We start from the raw sequence: 17,756 nt of genomic DNA, 5'->3' as shown, positions 1-17,756 counted from the left end.
GTCTACCCAAACCTCTACAAATTAGCTATAACCTTTCTCTGTAACCCAGCCTCATCCGTCCCTTGTGAAAGAGTATTTTCAAAAGCAGGAGAAATCCTATCGAAAAAAAGAAACCGTTTAAAGCCAAACACTTTGGAAAAGCTTGTTTTCCTCTATAAAAATGAATGAAAGGTGTATCTTGTTCCTTGTTTATGTCAATGTCTAAAATAAAGCAATCATTCTTTCAAGTAACACACGCACATTTATTCACATCACAACTCCCTGCCCTTTTGACCCCATCAAATCCATGGTATTTTAATCACTGTCTGTCATGACATTTATTTTCCACATGATGGCGCAATAGAACAAATGAAGCCTCATGATGCTTTGGCCCAGGAACAAACCAGTTGGATGGAAAGCCTCATTGCTTCATGAGGCTTCAGTTTCCCATCACTAATTGACATGTTGAGTCGGGTGTGTCTTAACCTCTATGGCAGAGTCTCCGTCGAACCCCTGAGACCAATTCACCAAACCCCTGGGGTTCGATTGAACCCAGATTAAGAACCACTGGGTTAAAGCAAGTTTATAATAGCTCGTGGAACTTATTTGTCCAAACATCATGACAGCTAATGCGCTCAGCCATACTTTCCTGCAAGAGGCGGACCCGTGACGTTCAGGCATTGAAAGGTGTCTTCGCTGGACCGTCTCCCCAATTCAACGCGGCATTTACACGGACGAATTCTTTGCACTTTTCCAGGGTCAGTACTGACCGAAGGTCTGTCAATCTGTCACTGAGAACGCTCATTTTGCACGCTCTGTGTCAGGCCGGTGGTACGGTGCATAATAAATAATCAGCTGCCTCATGTCAAGGCTGAAGCCCGTCCGTGATGCCGGTCGGGTTAAATGTTTTTCTGTTTAAATAAATATATCACTATCCAAGTCAGGATGCCACGTTCACAGCCATCTAACAGAATGAATCCCGGCTCGCCTCGCTGTCGGATGAGGAAGTGGGTGGTGCTGACGCGCTCATTCAAGGTCTGTCTGGCTGTAGACTTATTAAAATTTTCTTCAACGGCTTATTTGTGTCATCTAGCAAGGAAAAACAAAATGAAAAAAAAAAATCTCTTCCTAACATGGTGTCATGCATGAATATAAACCAAGGGGATTATTTTGACAAATACAAAACGAGACACGAAAACGGAAATTTCCAAATATTTAGAAAACTTGACACTTGAACGCTGGCACCTCAACAAATGTGAGGCGGACGTGCTACCCAGTCACCACGCGTCGTCCATAAAATACAAACTACATGACATGTCTTACCACATTACACAATTTGAAAAATGTGCAGGGCTCTCGCATGCAAACCTTGACGTATTCATCGCGCACCGAACGTTATTTTCAGTGATGCCGTGATTGGCTGTTGCGGACAAGATATGCCATCAATCAAAGAAAAAATGACATCACTGTTTCTTTCTACTGTATTTTTAATGTCTTCGCGATCAGCAATTCAACATTAGTATTTCACAAAACAGAAATAGCTACTGCGATAAAATAACAATAATAATAATAATGCTTCCGTTTAGAAATCTGTGCCTCAAATGGGGATAGGCACAAGCATCTATGGCCCTTTAACATCTGACTCCTAAAGACAAAGATGTTCGATGCAGTTCTGCTACCATGGCAGTATAAACGTGGTTGCCTCTGCCTTGCATGTCCTGCACTCCCGTGTGTTTGAGAATAATGACCATCAAATCGAAATGACAGCTGCAGTCAAAAAAGCAGCGTGTCTTAACTCTGCTGTATGGAGCAGAAGCCTGAACAATCTTCTGCCATCACATCTGTTGACTTGAACCAGTCAATATCAGATCCCCCCCAACATATTCCTTGCCTTACTTGGCTGGACCGTGTCCCACACATGTAGATTATATCCTTTAACATTCCGGGTCCATGAGCATCAAAATCAGACTCGCAGTACTGTAATTGTACCGAGGCGCAAAGATATTGAATCGCAGTATGAATATGCAGAAACGATAAAACACAAATTCTGTGGAATACAATAAATAAGGTCAGATATTAGAATGTGGAGGTAGGGTTTTGGAAATGTGTGTGTGTGCATGTGTGTGTGTGTGTGTGCGTGCGTGTGTGTGTGCATTGTTGACTTAGAATGTGGGATTTCTTTTTTGCAAGTTTAGTGCTGACACAGCCCTTGGGAAGAAGCGGTCTCTGAGTCTGTTTGATCGAGCTTGGACTGAAGAGGTGATGGAATGTGTCCTTAGGAATGTTCCGGGCTCTCTTTTTTGCCACGGTGGCTGCTGTCAGGCAAAGGTTGAATTTCACTCAGGCCAAGACACAAACCTTGCTTCGACCCACCCTTCACAGGGAACGAGGGAGACTGCCTTCTGCATACTGTTTTGCATTAGTCTCTTTCTGAGCTTCTCATTGTTTCTTTTTCTCTGATGCGAATGTTTTGTTGAACTTGCCTCGGTTTTGTATGTCTGTCTTGGTTTGTTGCATGTTTTACAAATATATACATTTCAATGTATAATACATCTAAATAATATTAAGATCTATACAATACTCTGGGTGACCGAATTATATTCGGTCACGCCGTATTCTACTTTAGCTGAATCCTCGTATTTGACCAGGTTGTTTTTATTTTCTTTTTAGATGGCAGACAAGATGAGCGATGATGTCTCATCATCTGCTTTGGCATCATTGCCTTACTCCATCTTCCTGCCGGCAGTCGATTTGCAGCCACCGAAGTGTGAAGCGCTATAATGATGGCTTATTGACCCGTTTGCTGTTTGGCAAAGAAGGTAGAGGCAGGAAAGGATTATTCCTGTTTTCCTTGCAATGTACTGATGGAATTTGGGTGCTGTGGGCAATCTAACCTAACTTTCATCATGAATATCCTGAAGTACAACCATCAGTTGACATTTGTTTGATTATTTCTGACAGGAATTTTGATATGTCTTCAATATATATTTTAATTCACTCGTTCATCATATTTGAAAAACATTCAATATCTAGTGTGGACATGCATAGAGCCTGTGTGTCAGGATCTCTGTAACATACCACGATACCATGCTGCAACCCTCACTCTGACATATTGCCTCAGGAAAGTGTCGATTGAATGAATATTAATCAAGGATTATCTTTATTTATTACAGAGCAGTCTTAGTTCCAATTATGAACCTCAAGCTAGCAGGCATTGCTTTCTCAGCATACCTGACATCAAGTGTCTCAAGTCAATCTTTCCAAATCAAGTCAGCCATCTCTTATTTTGAAAGTGTCAGAGGAAAGACTTTTTACCTTTTTAAAATTATATATATATGTGTGTGTGTGTGTATTATCATTTGTAATATAGTCCTTGACAAATGCCCAGGGAATAATTGTCCTGTAAAGGCACTTCCTGTGCTTACATACCCAGCAAGTCGACCAGCCCCAGCTAGCTCTTTAACATAGCCTGTATTTATTATGTGTATATAAATACAGCTACCCCAATGTTGATGTGAATATCAGCCATCTCGTTACCTCTGCGTCCCGCGTCCTAGACGCATAATTTTCCCGCGGGACACACAGTTCCAAATAATGTGTGTTTTTGGGACGCAAGGAAATTTCTCAGTCAAAACAACAACAAAAAAAAACTATGGCAGGCCTGAGGATTTCACGATAACTATCGTTACCGGTAGCGTGTCGTTTCAGTGGCGTCATTTTGACGGTACCGAAAAATCATTGAACCATAAAAGTCACCGCACACGAGTTGACTGTACGCGATCAAATCTCTCCAGTGTGATCAATGCGATTTCACTGTGCCTGTATGTGTGTTTGTGGTGTGGTGTGTGAGTGTGTTTCTTCTAATTTACTTTCGTTTTGTTTTCAGTGTTTGGGGGGACGGAACAGATAACGTTATGTGCACATGCGGGTTGCTATTTTAGTCCGCAAAGTGAGGAATCGCGCGGATGAAAGTTTGAGATGGCGGCGAAAAAAAACTCACAAAGGCATTTACGACATTTAAGAAATGGGAATGCCAGTCTGATTTTTCGTATGAATCGTCCAAAGGGCATTTCACTAAACTCACCTGTGATATATGCACAGAACACAAGAGTGAGATACGACGGGAGGCACGATTCCGAGGCAAGTTGGTCATTAGATCTTTCGGCTAATCGCCATGAAAAATATGATGAAACAGTATTAGTTATTCTATAATTTACTGTTTGTCGCATGGTAACTTTATGAATAAAACATTCGTCACAAGGTGTAGTAATGCGCATGTTAACTTTTGGTAGAACTAATGATGACGTGTGTTAGATTCTTTCGTCAAATTGATAGTAGATTACACATGCATCGTCTTGAGAAGAATTGATAGTAGATTACACATGCATTGTCTTGGGAAGAAGATGTCAAGCCACGTCAGTACTTACCTGTATTAATGATTACCAGTAAATTAATCTTTGCAGTGTGAGATTGGAAAAAAATACTCTGATTTTGTGGTATGCTGTATTCATGATGCCTTATGAGTACATCATATTTTGATCCATTTATTTTTATGAATAAACCTTGAGTACCCAGCTGCTGATGTAATGTTTATTGTTAATGCATAGTTTTCAAACATTTCCCCTTGAAACATTATACTTTTAAGTTTCAGAATTCTTGATTATGATTATCAGTCAAAATAGAAAAATGGGTTCCCATAATGAGCGTTTACGGAACCCAAAATTAGTTACCGTGGTTTCCCATTGGGTAATCTGGCAGAACCGAAAAACGGTTACCGTGAATTTCCGAAGTCCTCAGGCCTACTACTGAATTATTTAAATTTTTGCAGCATTTGTTTATAATTGTAAGTATATGTTGTTGTTTGTGTTATTATCACATGCAATTGAATAAGTAGACCATTTTAGAATTCAAAATTTGGGACTCTCTAAATGCATAATGGGACTCATAATTTTCTGATCAACAAGTCCCCAGGACTCGCTGGCGGTAAACTGTAAAATCATCACTGGAATATCCGCTAAAAATATCAAGAGAACTTCAATTGACTATACCATCGGTTTTGTCATTGTGTACTTTTTGTGGTCAATTAGCGGCAAATGATAACACGCAATACCTTTTTATTTATATAGTGCTTTCAGAACAGCTGCAGCTGTACCAAAGCGCTTTTCAGAACAGTTAACATAAAATAACAAAATATAACAGAACACATAAGACGAAACATCGACAGTCGTACAATGGGAACAACTATTCCTGCATACGCCTTGTTGATTGAAGCAGTTATAAATGAAAGAGGAAAGAATCAAAGTCTCCTTTCACCAGTGAATCAGAGACATGCTCAAAATGTGCATGACGTCCCACCCGTCGGCTACAAGCTAAATTTGAAAGTCAACAAGAAGCTGTAGTGTCCATTGAAGATAAAAGAAATTGGTTCACTTTTGTCAATTTTAGCTTCAATTCCATGCGGCGACTCTCAGTTCCAAATATTCATCTGCACTCCACGCCGACGCTCCTCTCTCCTCCTCCTCAGCTCCACAAGCCATCCATCCAGCCGCACTAATGCAGACTGTCCATCAACACCGACATCTTTGCGAAACAAAACGGGGCCATGAAAATCCGGGGGAGAAGCTGTAAATCTGGCACCCACTGCAGGCGCAAAAAAACAAAAGCGCCCCAGGGCTGTCAAGTAGCGACATTCAAATAGCGCCGACATCCCCCCCCCCATCAAAATCAGTGCTGGTCCACGCGTGCTGCCGTGAAGGCACCACTATCACCCAACCACAGATTCTTCTCCTTCGAGTAATGTTGTGGCCAAAATGATGAAAACAGTCCACAACGGGTCCAGGCGAAGGACAACAAACACCACATGACAAAACAAAAGACGAAAACAGCAACAAAAAAATCAGAGCTCTTGCAGACTGCTGCCAACTAATGTGCCATCTTGAAGTGTTTTTCAAGTGAACCGGCATAAATTAATGCCACCTCACGACAGTCAGTTATGAGTGTGTGTTAGTTTCAGACAATCATGTTGCAATTTGATTGACTCTGTTTACTTTAATTTTTAATGTTTGGGAGACAAAACCTTACATCAGTCAAGCGGAACTATCAAATTTTACAATGAATGGCCTCTTTTAAAACTTTTTTCATCTATAAGGCACACCGCATTATAAGGCACATAGAATATCGTGGCTGTGGTTGCATTATGCATCCACTAGATGGAGCTACGCAGGAGGGACTACAATACAATACAATACAGCGTTATTTCGAGCTTTCCCAAACGCTGCAGTTGTAACAAAGCGCTTTACAGAACATCTAAAATACGTCCAACAAATCAGAATATTGCTCCATATGTAATATGCACATATCGGCTTTTGAGAAAATGCTTTATAGTGCGGAAAATACGGTCATTAATATTATCCTATGACATAATATGCAGCAATAACTGTCCTGCAGTAATGTTCGAGACAAGTGGTTCTTAACCTTGTTAGAGGTACCGAACCCAACCAGTCCATGTGCCCATTCAGCGAACCCTTCATAACTGAAAAATAAAAATGATTTTTTTTCAAATTCAAGACATTAAAAAAAAAAAGAAACGCATTTATTAAAAAAACAGAAAAAAGTCAACACAATTAGTATAAGTATAAAGTCTACGTTTTTTAATCGTGCAGAAAATGAACCAGACAGCGATGGCCAAGCGGGCATGTCATAACTAATTGGCACGTTGAATCGGGTGTGTCTTACCCTCCATAGCAGAGGCTCTGTCGAACCCCTGAGACTGATTCACCGATCGAACCCAGGTTAAGAACCACTGTTCTAGACAAAATGTAAAAACATATGGAAATTTTGAAAAACTGTTCTAGAAGTGAATTTCTGTAGTTTGGCAGCTCTGTTAACATAATTATGTTGAGTTTGAATGCAATGCCACTGGAAGGATCAAATGTCACGGCCATCCAATGTTGATTTTCGGCCTTGCCGCTTGCGTGCACGATTTCTCTAGATTCTTTGAAGTTTTTGATGATGTTATGGACTGCAGATGATGAAATCCCTCAATTCTTTGCAATTGTACCTTGAGAAACATTATTCTTAAACTTACTATTTGCTCACACGCTTGCGTTTTCATCTTGTTCAATGGACTTTTATATGAATTACTGTATAGTACAATGTTGTGTCAGATGTCGCCCACTCGGCATCCATTGTATCCTGGCCATTCTGGAAGGGGGATTATCCCATCTGCGGCCCCTTTTCAAGAGTTCTCATATTTCCCCAGATGGGTATTTTTTTGTTTTTCCTTGCCCTCCTGGGGGTTAAGGTCAGGGAATGTTGTTAATGTTTGTCAAGTGTGAGTATGGAAAGCCCTTTGAGACTTTGCGATTAAGGTCTTTATAAATAAAAGTGACTTGAAGGAGTGAACCTCTCCACATACTTGCCGGTGAACAACCTTTTGCCCTTTAGGGATGCTCCTTTTATACCCAATCAGAGACTCACCTGTTTACAATTATTCACCTGTGGAATGTTCCAAATGTGTTTTTTTTTTTTAATGAGAATATTTGCAACAACAAGGAAAGAAAATCATCCATCCATTTTCTGAGCTGCTTTATCCCCACAAGGGTCGCGGGACGTGCTGGAGCCTATCCCAGCTGTGTTCGGGCAGTAGGCGGGGGACACCCTGAACCGGTTGCCCGCCAATCGTAGGGCACACAGAGACAAACAACCATCCGCGCTCTCACTCACACCTAGGGAAAGTTTAGAGTGTTCCATGAACCTGCCATGCATGTTTTTGGAATGTGGTAGGAAACCAGAGTACCCGGAGAAAACCCAAGCAGGCACGGGGAGAACATGCAGACTCCACACAGAAAGGCCATAGCTCAGAATCAAACCATGACCTCTGTACTGTGAGGCGTACATGCGAACCACTTTCTACCGTGCCACCCAAAAAACATTCATCAGTTTTAATATTAAATATTTTGTCACTTTTCTCTTAAATTGAATATAGATTGAAAAGGATTTACAAATCATTGTATTCTGTTTTATTTACGCTTTGCATAACATCATGAGAATTTGGGGTTTCTATTATTCTTGTAATGTATTTGTTCTTGTTGTTCTACCATTTTGTCATCAATTCATGTTTCATTTTTTTGAAATATTTATAGAATATGTATTTATTCAACAATGTCTTGTGAATTGGCAGCCTGTAACACGAGCTCTGCTAATTTTCTCCTTCGCCTTCACCCCTCCATCCCCCACCTTGCTTCTCTCCTTAAAGAAATGCCCCCAGATCACTAACCTTCATACATGCTGGCAGGCCAAGGCAGGTCCACTATGAACATGACTTGTTCTTAGTAGTGTATTGACAAAAATGTAAGGTTTTAGGTTTTATGTTGTTGGGTTTTTTTTCCTGATGAATTGATGGGAAAAGTCAACTCGACGCAGGTGGTTACATCCCGAAACAGCCGTCCGTGCCTCAAACAAAACCTTCATATCTCTTGACATGAAATAGATATCTTTCTAATTCATTATTGTTGTTGAACAGAGTTACATCACCAATCTAAAGTGTTGCTCACAGGAAAAAAAATGCGGGTGATTTCTTTCTTTTTACAATTTGCAACAATTCAAAACACAATAGTCAATAGATATTTTCCCTGAAAAAAAACAGTAGGAGGGGGCATTCCCAGCTGACTTCGACTCCGTGAACTAATCGCCAGTCAATTTGCAGGTGATGAACTACGAATATGCATCGACTGTAGTTTTAAGTTGTAATATCACCTCTTTAATAATGTCCTCGAGCCTTTTAATTATTTTTGCTTTTCTAATCACACCTTTAATTTCGACAATAACAACCAAACCATTGGAGATGAAAGTCCTCTGGATTTTCCCGGGATTCTGGATTTTCAAATTTTCATGAAATTTCCTCCGGAAAATTGAGAAAAACTTGCCTAAAATTAATCCGGATATTAGTTGACAACATTGAACGAACACGCGTTTGAGTTTGTTGTTTTGCTTTCACGAGCGTAGCCAGGTTGAGGCCACGAACACTAGTAACAGTAACACCCCTCCCCTCTCATTGTCATGCCCTCGCCATATCTGGGAGATTTCGAAATATCGGCGAGAACGGAAGCCACAAAGGGTACACATGTGCACACAAAAGGCTGATTAATCATTGAATGTCAAGTATTTGAATATATGTGTAAACGAATTCATTCGTGATCGGCCAGGTACGGCCTCAGCGCAATGTTCAAACAGGTAGACAGGCAAGCTGACATTATGTGCAATAGACGCAAGTGTTAGGAACACGTTCAAGTGGTCATGACTTGAGGAAAAGGACTCGAACAAGATTTTTTTGTCCGACTACATTAGAAAGGTCGACAAACCACTCCCACCACGTGGTGAGCCTATGGGAACAAATTGCCTTTTTGGGCTGAGCCCAGCCAGGGCCCATGGGTGTCAGCCCGGTTACCAGGCACTCACCAGCAAGCCCCACCCCCAGGCCTGGCTCCAGAGAGGGGCCCCGGCGACCTGTTTCTGGGCAAGGGAAAGCTGCAGGCGAAACAGACCATTTCATTCAGAAAGTCCAAACATGGACGTAGTTTACAAGCCGCTTAAACGAGGCTCTTTCCCGTGTTTCAGAGGTCCAGGGGTCAAGAAATCTTTGTGTCTTATTAAATGACATGTTTTCCATTCATTATGAGTGGACAATGCGGGACCATATTTACACATCTTGCATTCAGACTTAATTATTCTTAAAATGAATCGTGCTGAAATCAAAGCAATAAACCGGGGCTGTATGTAAGAGTAAAAATTATACAAATTCAGGAACATTTCATGAACTACATTTTGTGAACCATGAAACGCCAGCAATCCTACAATGTTAAATATGAAATTGGCTCAAATTCCCTTTGATAATGGCGGGGTTGGCACCCCGCGGCTGTAGAGCCGCATGTGGCTCTTTAACGCCGCCATAGTGGCTCCCTGGAGCTTTTTCAAAAATGTTTGAAAATGAAAAAAGTTGGGGGAGGGAAATATATATTTATTTTTAATGTAGTTTCTGTAGGAGGGCAAACATGACACAAGCATTCTTAATGTTTTCCAAAGCTGTTTGTTTGTTTGTTTGTTTATTGATATTGATAATAGACTGTAAAAATGTGTAGAATAAATATTAAATTTCATTTCATTTGTGTGAACGAAGATTTGCATCATAGCTTGCGACACACGTTTCTATTAGCAGGGCAGGATGCCAGGCAGGTGGCTGTTGTAAAAAAAATCATGTTCAATTCACCGAGGGTACTGGCAAAGAATGGGAATTTGAAAGGCTGAGAAGCATTTTTAAACGGTACATGTGAGCTACGATAGTTAACACGATGCAAAAGTGCGTCAGGCCTCAACAAATGTAGGAGGCAGTGATTTTCACAAACTCTTGTGTCTACATTATTTTTCTGTTTAGTTCATTTTAGGGGCTGTTGTAGCTGTGGCTCACTGTGCCATGCGTGTGTAAGTGCGTGCGTATGATCGCAGGAGTTTGTTTGATGGAAAAGTAGATCTTCGGTCAAAAAAGGTTGCCCATGCCTGCTCTACAGGATGCACTGCAGGGGAAAAAAAATTAATCATGAAGGCTCATTGTGTATTTGCAGCCAACGTAGGCTAATATAGCTAATATAGATACATACACCATGTGTTGCCTTCATTATAAGGCTTTTAGTTTTTTGCGGCTCCAGACATATTTCTTTTTTTGTTTGTTTTTGGTCCAATATGTCTCTTTTAACATTTTGGGTTGCTGACCCCTGGGTAATGTAAATAATTAATGATAATCATTCAGTGATAATTTTACAGTTTACCCCCAGCGAGTCCCAGGGACTCGCTGATCAGAAAAGTATGAGTCCCATTACACATTTAGAGAGTCCCAAATTTCGAATTCTTAATAGGTCTACTTATTCAATTGCATATGATAATAACACAAACAACAACATATACATACAATTATACAAATGCTGCAAAAAATTTAAATAATTCAGTAGCAGGCCTGAGGATTTCGGAAATTCACGGTAACCGTTTTTCGGTTCCGTCGGATTACCCAATGGGAAACCACGGTAACTAATTTTGGGTTCCGTAAACGTTCATCATGGGAACGTTTGACATCCTCTTCCCAAGACGATGCATGTGTAATCTACTATCAATTTGACAAAAGAATCTAACACACGTCATCATTAGTTCCACCAACAGTTAACATTAGCATAACTGCACCTTGTGACGAATGTTTTATTCCTAAAGTTACCATGCTACAACCAGTAAATTATAGAATAACCAAGACTGTTTCATAATATTTTTCGTAGCAATTATTCAGAAAAGCTATTTATTTAGCCTATAGATCTAATGACCAATTTGCCTCGGAATTGTGCCTCCCATCATATCTCGCTCTCGTGTTCTGTGCTTACGTCACAGGTGAGTTTAGTGATAAGCCCTTCGGACGATTCATACGAAAAATCAGACTGGCATTCCCATTTCTTAAATGTCGTAATTAGTAGTCCTTTGTGTGTTTTTTTCGCCGCCATCTCAAAATTTCATCCATGCGATTCCTCAGTTTGCGGACTAAAATAGCAACCCGCACGTGCACATGACGTTATCAGTTCCGTCCCCCCCAACACTGAAAACAAAACGAAAGTAAATTAGAAGAAACACACTCACACACCACACCACAAACACACATACAGGCACAGTGAAATCGCGTTGATTACACAGGAGAGATTTGATCGCGTACAGTCAACTCGTGTGCAGTGACTTTTATGGTTAAACGATTTTTCGGTACCGCCAAAATGATGCCACGGAAACGACACACTACTGGCAACGATCGTTACCGTGAAATCCTCAGGCATGCCGTAGTTTTTTTTTTGTTTGTTTTGTTTTGACTGAGAAATTTCCTTGCGTCCCAAAAACGCACATTATTTGGAACTGCGCGTCCCGCAGGAAAATTGTGCGTCAAGGACGCGGGACGCAGAGGTAACGAGATGGCTGAATCACTATGTCAAGACACTGATCATTACTGATTTCTCAATCAGGAAACAAATATGTAACACACTACTTATATAAATCTCTGCCATCTGCCAGTGTTTATACTCCTACACTATTGCTAGAAAGTCAGAAATCCTCCTGGTCAGTAGCCTGCAGGTTACTGATGTTGCCTTTCGGGGGCTAACTTGTGCGCATGGGCACTGCGTTGGTGACCCCTGGTCTTTGCTAATATTTTTAACTTTTTTTTTTTTTTTTTTTTTAAACCTGCTTTTGATAACGTCCTCTTACCATGTGAACTGAAGAAAACATCAGTGAAATAGCACCGCGTTGGCCTCAAAAGACCCCATTCCCCCATGAATCCGTACTCTGTGCCAGATGGCAAATCCAGCCCTCCCCTCTCCCAAAGTTTTGTCATGTATTTCAATGAAAAAAAAAAAGTCCAGTCACATTATTTTTATTAAATGTCTGCATTTTCGCCTAAGCCTCCCTTTCTTCATGATTGATATTTTTCAACAGTTGTCAGTTAGTTTTACAGAATATTTATAAAGATAGTTTGGCAGATTGAAGTGACTAGTTAGATGGAACTACAATCTGTCTGGAGGGATTACACCTATTCTTAAAAAAATAAAAATCGAGTTGGGACAAGGGATTGTGTCTGCGAGCCAGAGCTATCTGACAACAACATTTGGATTAAGCCCAATGAGTTAGGGGTGGGGTCAAATAATCTCCAGGAGTATGTTTACTGGGACAAAGTGGACTTTGTTGGCATGGGAATTGTTCCCACACCTCTAAACGCTGAGGATAATGTCTGTCCTTGGACACTTGGTCATCTTTTGCAAGTGTACAGCCCTTCTCTCGCTGAGGATTTTGCTTCTTGTGCCCGCAGGTTTGCCTGTCCACAGTCAAGGTGATTCTCAATCTGACAAAAAATTTATGGACAATATTACCGTCACACAAGGAGAGACAATCTTTCTCAGGTGAGTTCCCACACTTGAAATTATTATTAAATTCCTCCCGCAAAGAGATGCACAATTGAACTGTTGTCTGTTCTAACATGTTCATGCTGCTGGGGGAAAAAAAAGCTTGGGATTTTAACAGATTCTTTCGAAAACAGTCAATTCACACGTGGTACACAGTTAACTTTTTTTTTAACGTTTTGGAACGACAGCAAAGTTGTGTTTGTGGGTGAGGACAAATGAAGCTAAATACTTGTCACAGCAGAGAAATGTCGGGTGAAGCGACGGTTTAAAAAAAGTCTTATTGTTATACAGTCATACTTAGGATGGACAAGCAATTCCAGAAGAGATTGCCAATGGTGACCTTTTTCCCTCTGTGCCTTGAGAGGCTTACTGGACATAGAGGGATTTATGATGCTTTCAAATGCTGTTGGGAATCTGGAACGCAATCTTAACAGAAGCATAATAACAAGTGATATATGGGAATGTTTTGTGAAAAGGGTAAAAATATTGGAGCTACTTGGAAATGATGTGTTGCACATGACAATGTGGATTATAAATTAATCTGTTTGTTGTTTCAGTTTGCCTCACATTTCTACCTTATCTGACATCATCATGCATCCATTATATTTCTGTGCTTTTTAATAAATGACTTGGAAAAATATCAAATTAATCCTCACAGGGGTCGCTGGGTGTGCTGGAGCCTATCCCAGCTGTCTTCAGGCAGTAGGCGGGGGACACCCTGAACTGGTTGCCAGCTGACCGCAGGGCTCACATTGACAAACAACCATTTGCGCTCACACACACACCTAGGGACAATTCAGTGTGTTGCATTAGCCTGCCATGCATGTTTTTGGAATGTGGGAGAAAACCGGGGTACCCGGAGAAAACCCATGTAGACACGGGGAGAACATGCAAACTCCACACAGGAAGGCCGGAGCCGGAACTGAACCCAGCACCTCTGCATTGTGAGGCTGACGCACTAACCAGTCACCGAGCCTCCCTGGTTGAGACAGAAAAGGTTAAAAGAAAAAAAAAAAGTCGAATGACATTTCCTTGTTTAAAACGTCATAATTTATGTTATTCCATACTAAAAAGGTAATTGTGTTTAGAATAACTTCCATCCAGTCAGCGTTTGTTTATCTGTATTTTATTCTGAAAATGGAGTGAGTAATCGCAATGCATTATGGGTAACAGACTTGGTGTTCAGTCAGAGACCAGTCGCTGCAGAAAGCCTGACTGCTGTGTTAGGTTGCTTTTATGTACACTGTCGAAAGTAATGGCTTTAAATTGAATTTTGCTTTGAAGTATTTAGTGATCTGTTTCAGAGATCGTTTTTGTTAAGCATTATCCCTGAAATTTGCTAGCTCAGAGCACTGTCTATGAACGTAGCAATGCCGCTAGGTTTCGCGCTAACAATCTCTTAGGCACACAAAAAGATCACGAAATTGCTTTGTTTACCGTTGTCACAACTAAAGCTGTATTTATGCCTGTTTGGCATTAGACAATTTGTGATATATTTATTTGTTTAGCAAAAGCTAATGCATGTTTTAAATTTGTTCATTTAAGTTTCACTCAACATTTTCATCGAGCTGATGTCACAGTTGTTCACGGTAAGCTGTCGAGATGACTGGAATACAAGAGCAAGATGCTCAGTTTCCTGGCTCATGAAGATTGAGTTTGACTTGCTGTTGACCTGCTGTTAACATCCCCAGTGTATCCAGCATGAAGTGATAACAGTACAACTATATTCTAATTAACTGTGTCAAATGCAGCACCGAGATCTGGCAATACCAAGATGGTAATTTTGAAGGCCTCATTATTCAGATATATGCCATTTTAGACTTTAATAAGTGTAGTCTCAGTGATGTGTTGTGGTGAAACGGCTGATTGAAACGCATTAAAACATGCTAGACCCTTTGATATTAGATGAAGCAATCATATCTTTCATAATTACCCTGGAATAATGGATAGTTGATTGGCTGGAACCCAGTTCAGGTGTACCCCACCTACTGCCCAAAGTCAACTGGGAGAGGCTCAAGCATGCACGCGACCCTCGTGAGGATAAGCGGCTTGGATAATGGATGGCTTATGGATAGTTCGAGTATGTGGACATAGCACCTTGCGGGGAGGCTTTGGCCAATGGCTTGTCCTAAATTTAGCTTTGTGTCTTGTTGTTGAATATAATCCTCTCTCTCTAGGGCATTCTCTAATTAAATTGTAAAACTGTGGCGAAATTACATACAATGTATTATTGTATGTAATTTCTCCATGATACGCTTTGCCTATTTCTTCCCCTTCTCACTTTGAAGTGATTTAATTCTTCCTAAAATAATGAGGACATTATAGAGACACCATAATGAACTGTGGTGGATTTTGGAATAGATCCTAGACCAGTGGTTCCCAACCTTTTTTGACTTGTGTGCCCCTGGACTTTTTTGTCATTATGTGAGTGTCCACTCACTAATACGTTTTGATGATGTCACACAACCGATTTCTGAACTGAAAATCATTCTAAGATAAGAAAACCTTTATTTTTCTCACAATAGAGAAATTCCCAATTTACAGCAGCAAAATTATGAAAGGGAGAAGTAGAAGAACAAAAAGTCTATAAATTATAAAATATAAATAGATGCACATTAAAAATGGGTGAGTGGGGGTGAGTCCAGGTTTTCGGGTCTGTCTGACAGCAGTCGGCAGAAACGAGCGGTGGTACCTCTCCTCCTTGGGTGAGTGGGGGTGAGTCCAGGTTTTCAGGTCTGTATGACAGCAGTTGGCAGAAACAGCGGTGGTACCTCTCCTCCTTGCAGCACGAGTGTATCAGTCCCTGGCTGAAGGAGCTGCCCAGTGCTATCCGTGTGGCCTGGAGGGGGTGGGAGGGACTGTCCATCACATATTTTAGCTTGGCTAGCATCCTCCTGTTGCCCACCTCCTCCAGAGGGTCCAGGGAGCAGCCCAGGACAGAGCTGGCCCTCCTGACCAGCACCAGGTCCAGTCTCTCTCTGTCCCGGGCTGAGATGCGACCTGTCCAGCAGACGATGCCATAATGAATGGCTGAGGCCACCACAGAGTCATAGAAGGTCATAAGGGGTGACCCTTTCACTCCAAAAGACCTCAGTTTTCTGAGCAGGAAGAGCCGGGTCTCCCCCTTCCTGATCAGAGCATCCGTGTTGTTAGACCAGTCGAGTTTATTGTTGAGAAGAACACCCAGGTACTTGTAGGAGGTCACCATCTCTATGTCCGTACCCTGGATGTTCATCGGTGCAGGTGAGGACTGTTTCTTGCAGAAATCCACAACCAACTCCTTAGTTTTCCTGCGGTTGATCTGGAGGTGGTTCGGCAGGCACCAGTCCACGAAGTCCTCCGTCAGTCCTCTGTACTCCCGATCATCTCCGTCCATAATGAGGCAGAAGATCACAGAGTTATCAGAGAACTTTTGAAGGTGGCAGGGTGAAATGACGTAGCTGAAGTCCGAGGTGTAGAGAATAAACAGGAATGGAGCCAGGACAGTCCCCTGCGGCACATTGGTGCTGCAGAGAAGCCTGTCCGACTCACAGCCCTGTGGCCAGTTTGTGAGATAATCTGTAATCCGTGATATGAGGTGGTGGTCCACTCTGGCGTGCTGCGGCTTGTCCCCCGGCAGGTTGGGCTGGATGGTGTTGAAGGCACTGGAGAAATCAAAGAACGTGATCCTTACAGTGCTCCCAGCTTTCTCCAGGTTGGACAGCACAGAATGGAGGAGGAAGATGATGGCGTCCTCCACGCCGATGCTGGGCTGGGAGGCAAACTGCAGTGGGTCCAGTGACGAGCTCACCAGCGGTTGTAGATATGCGAGGGCGAGTCTGTCTCGGGTCTTCATTAGGTGAGATGTCAGCGCCACCGGTCTGTAGCTGTTGAGCTCCTTCGGGTGGGGGGGTCTTAGACACTGGGACCAGGCACGACGTTTTTCCACAGCTGTGGAACTCTGCCTTTCAGGCACGACGTTTTCCACAGCTGTGGAACTCTGCCTTGCTTCAGGCTCAGGTTGAACATGTGCTGGACAATGTCACACAGCTGGTCGAAGCAGGTCCCGAGGAGGATTTTACTTTATTTGATTAATTTGAACGTGTATTTTTTTGCCATCGTCTTGGTTTTCTCAAATTAAACAAAAATAAATGTTGCTTTGCTGATTAATCAAAATAAAGAATAAACCTGCTTTTGTTGTTTATAAATCATAACATTTGTGTGAAGCTGCTTTGAACGTGTTCCCTTTGAACATGCTGTTCAGCCTTTCAGGTGAGTTTTGGTTCAATTGTTTATTTGTTCTTGACTCTCATTTTTAAAGCCACGCTTTTATTCTGGCGCAAATGTCGAGGGTTCATGTGATTAATGCACAAATTTACGCAGTTGACAAAAAAAAATAAATCGCTTACAATGCATGCGTGCAGTGAGATTTTATATTAAAAACTACAAACAACTTTGAGGACATCTTGCATCATGTCTCCAGAGTTTAACTTGCTGTCGAGCTCAAATTAAACCCGTAACTTTTAGCAAGGACAGGAACACAGACAATTAAAGTCCAAATTTCAGGAACAAAACCCTGAACATGAATAATATTCAGACCTACTATCACAGTTTTACTTTCTATCAGTCATCTGTGCATTAATGAGACACTGGAGTCCACACATGGCTAGAGCTGGGCGATATATATACTTCTTGCTTGGCTCTCGACGAAGGCGGAGGCTTTTGCTTTCTGCTCCTGTCCCCCCACCCCACCCCCACCCCTTCCCTGCTCGCCACTCAGTCCATGTGCTGTCTTTGTCTGACTTTTCCTAGCCTCCTGTCGTA

General features: G+C 41.6%; 1 protein-coding gene across 2 annotated transcripts in view; it reads left to right on the top strand.

The window, feature by feature from the left end:
* The window catches only part of ntm (neurotrimin), a 72,692-nt gene that overhangs the window by 28,999 nt on the left and 25,937 nt on the right, over window positions 1-17,756 (top strand). The window contains exons 1-2 of one of the 2 annotated variants that reach the window (XM_019876248.1): window positions 2,654-2,798; window positions 12,860-12,950. In XM_019876248.1, the coding sequence (XP_019731807.1) occupies window positions 2,669-2,798; window positions 12,860-12,950 (221 nt within the window). In that variant the 5' untranslated portion in view covers window positions 2,654-2,668. Of the gene's footprint in view, window positions 1-2,653; window positions 2,799-12,859; window positions 12,951-17,756 lie in introns of those variants that run through there. The other variant, XM_019876249.1, reaches the window with a different exon arrangement.

Source organism: Hippocampus comes, unplaced genomic scaffold (genome assembly GCF_001891065.2).
Source record: "Hippocampus comes isolate QL1 unplaced genomic scaffold, H_comes_QL1_v1.1 scaffold119, whole genome shotgun sequence".
In the NCBI taxonomy this organism is placed as follows: Eukaryota; Metazoa; Chordata; class Actinopteri; order Syngnathiformes; family Syngnathidae; genus Hippocampus; species Hippocampus comes.
The sequence above is the reverse complement of the archived record's forward strand: the minus strand, read 5'-3'. Positions and strand labels throughout refer to the sequence as shown.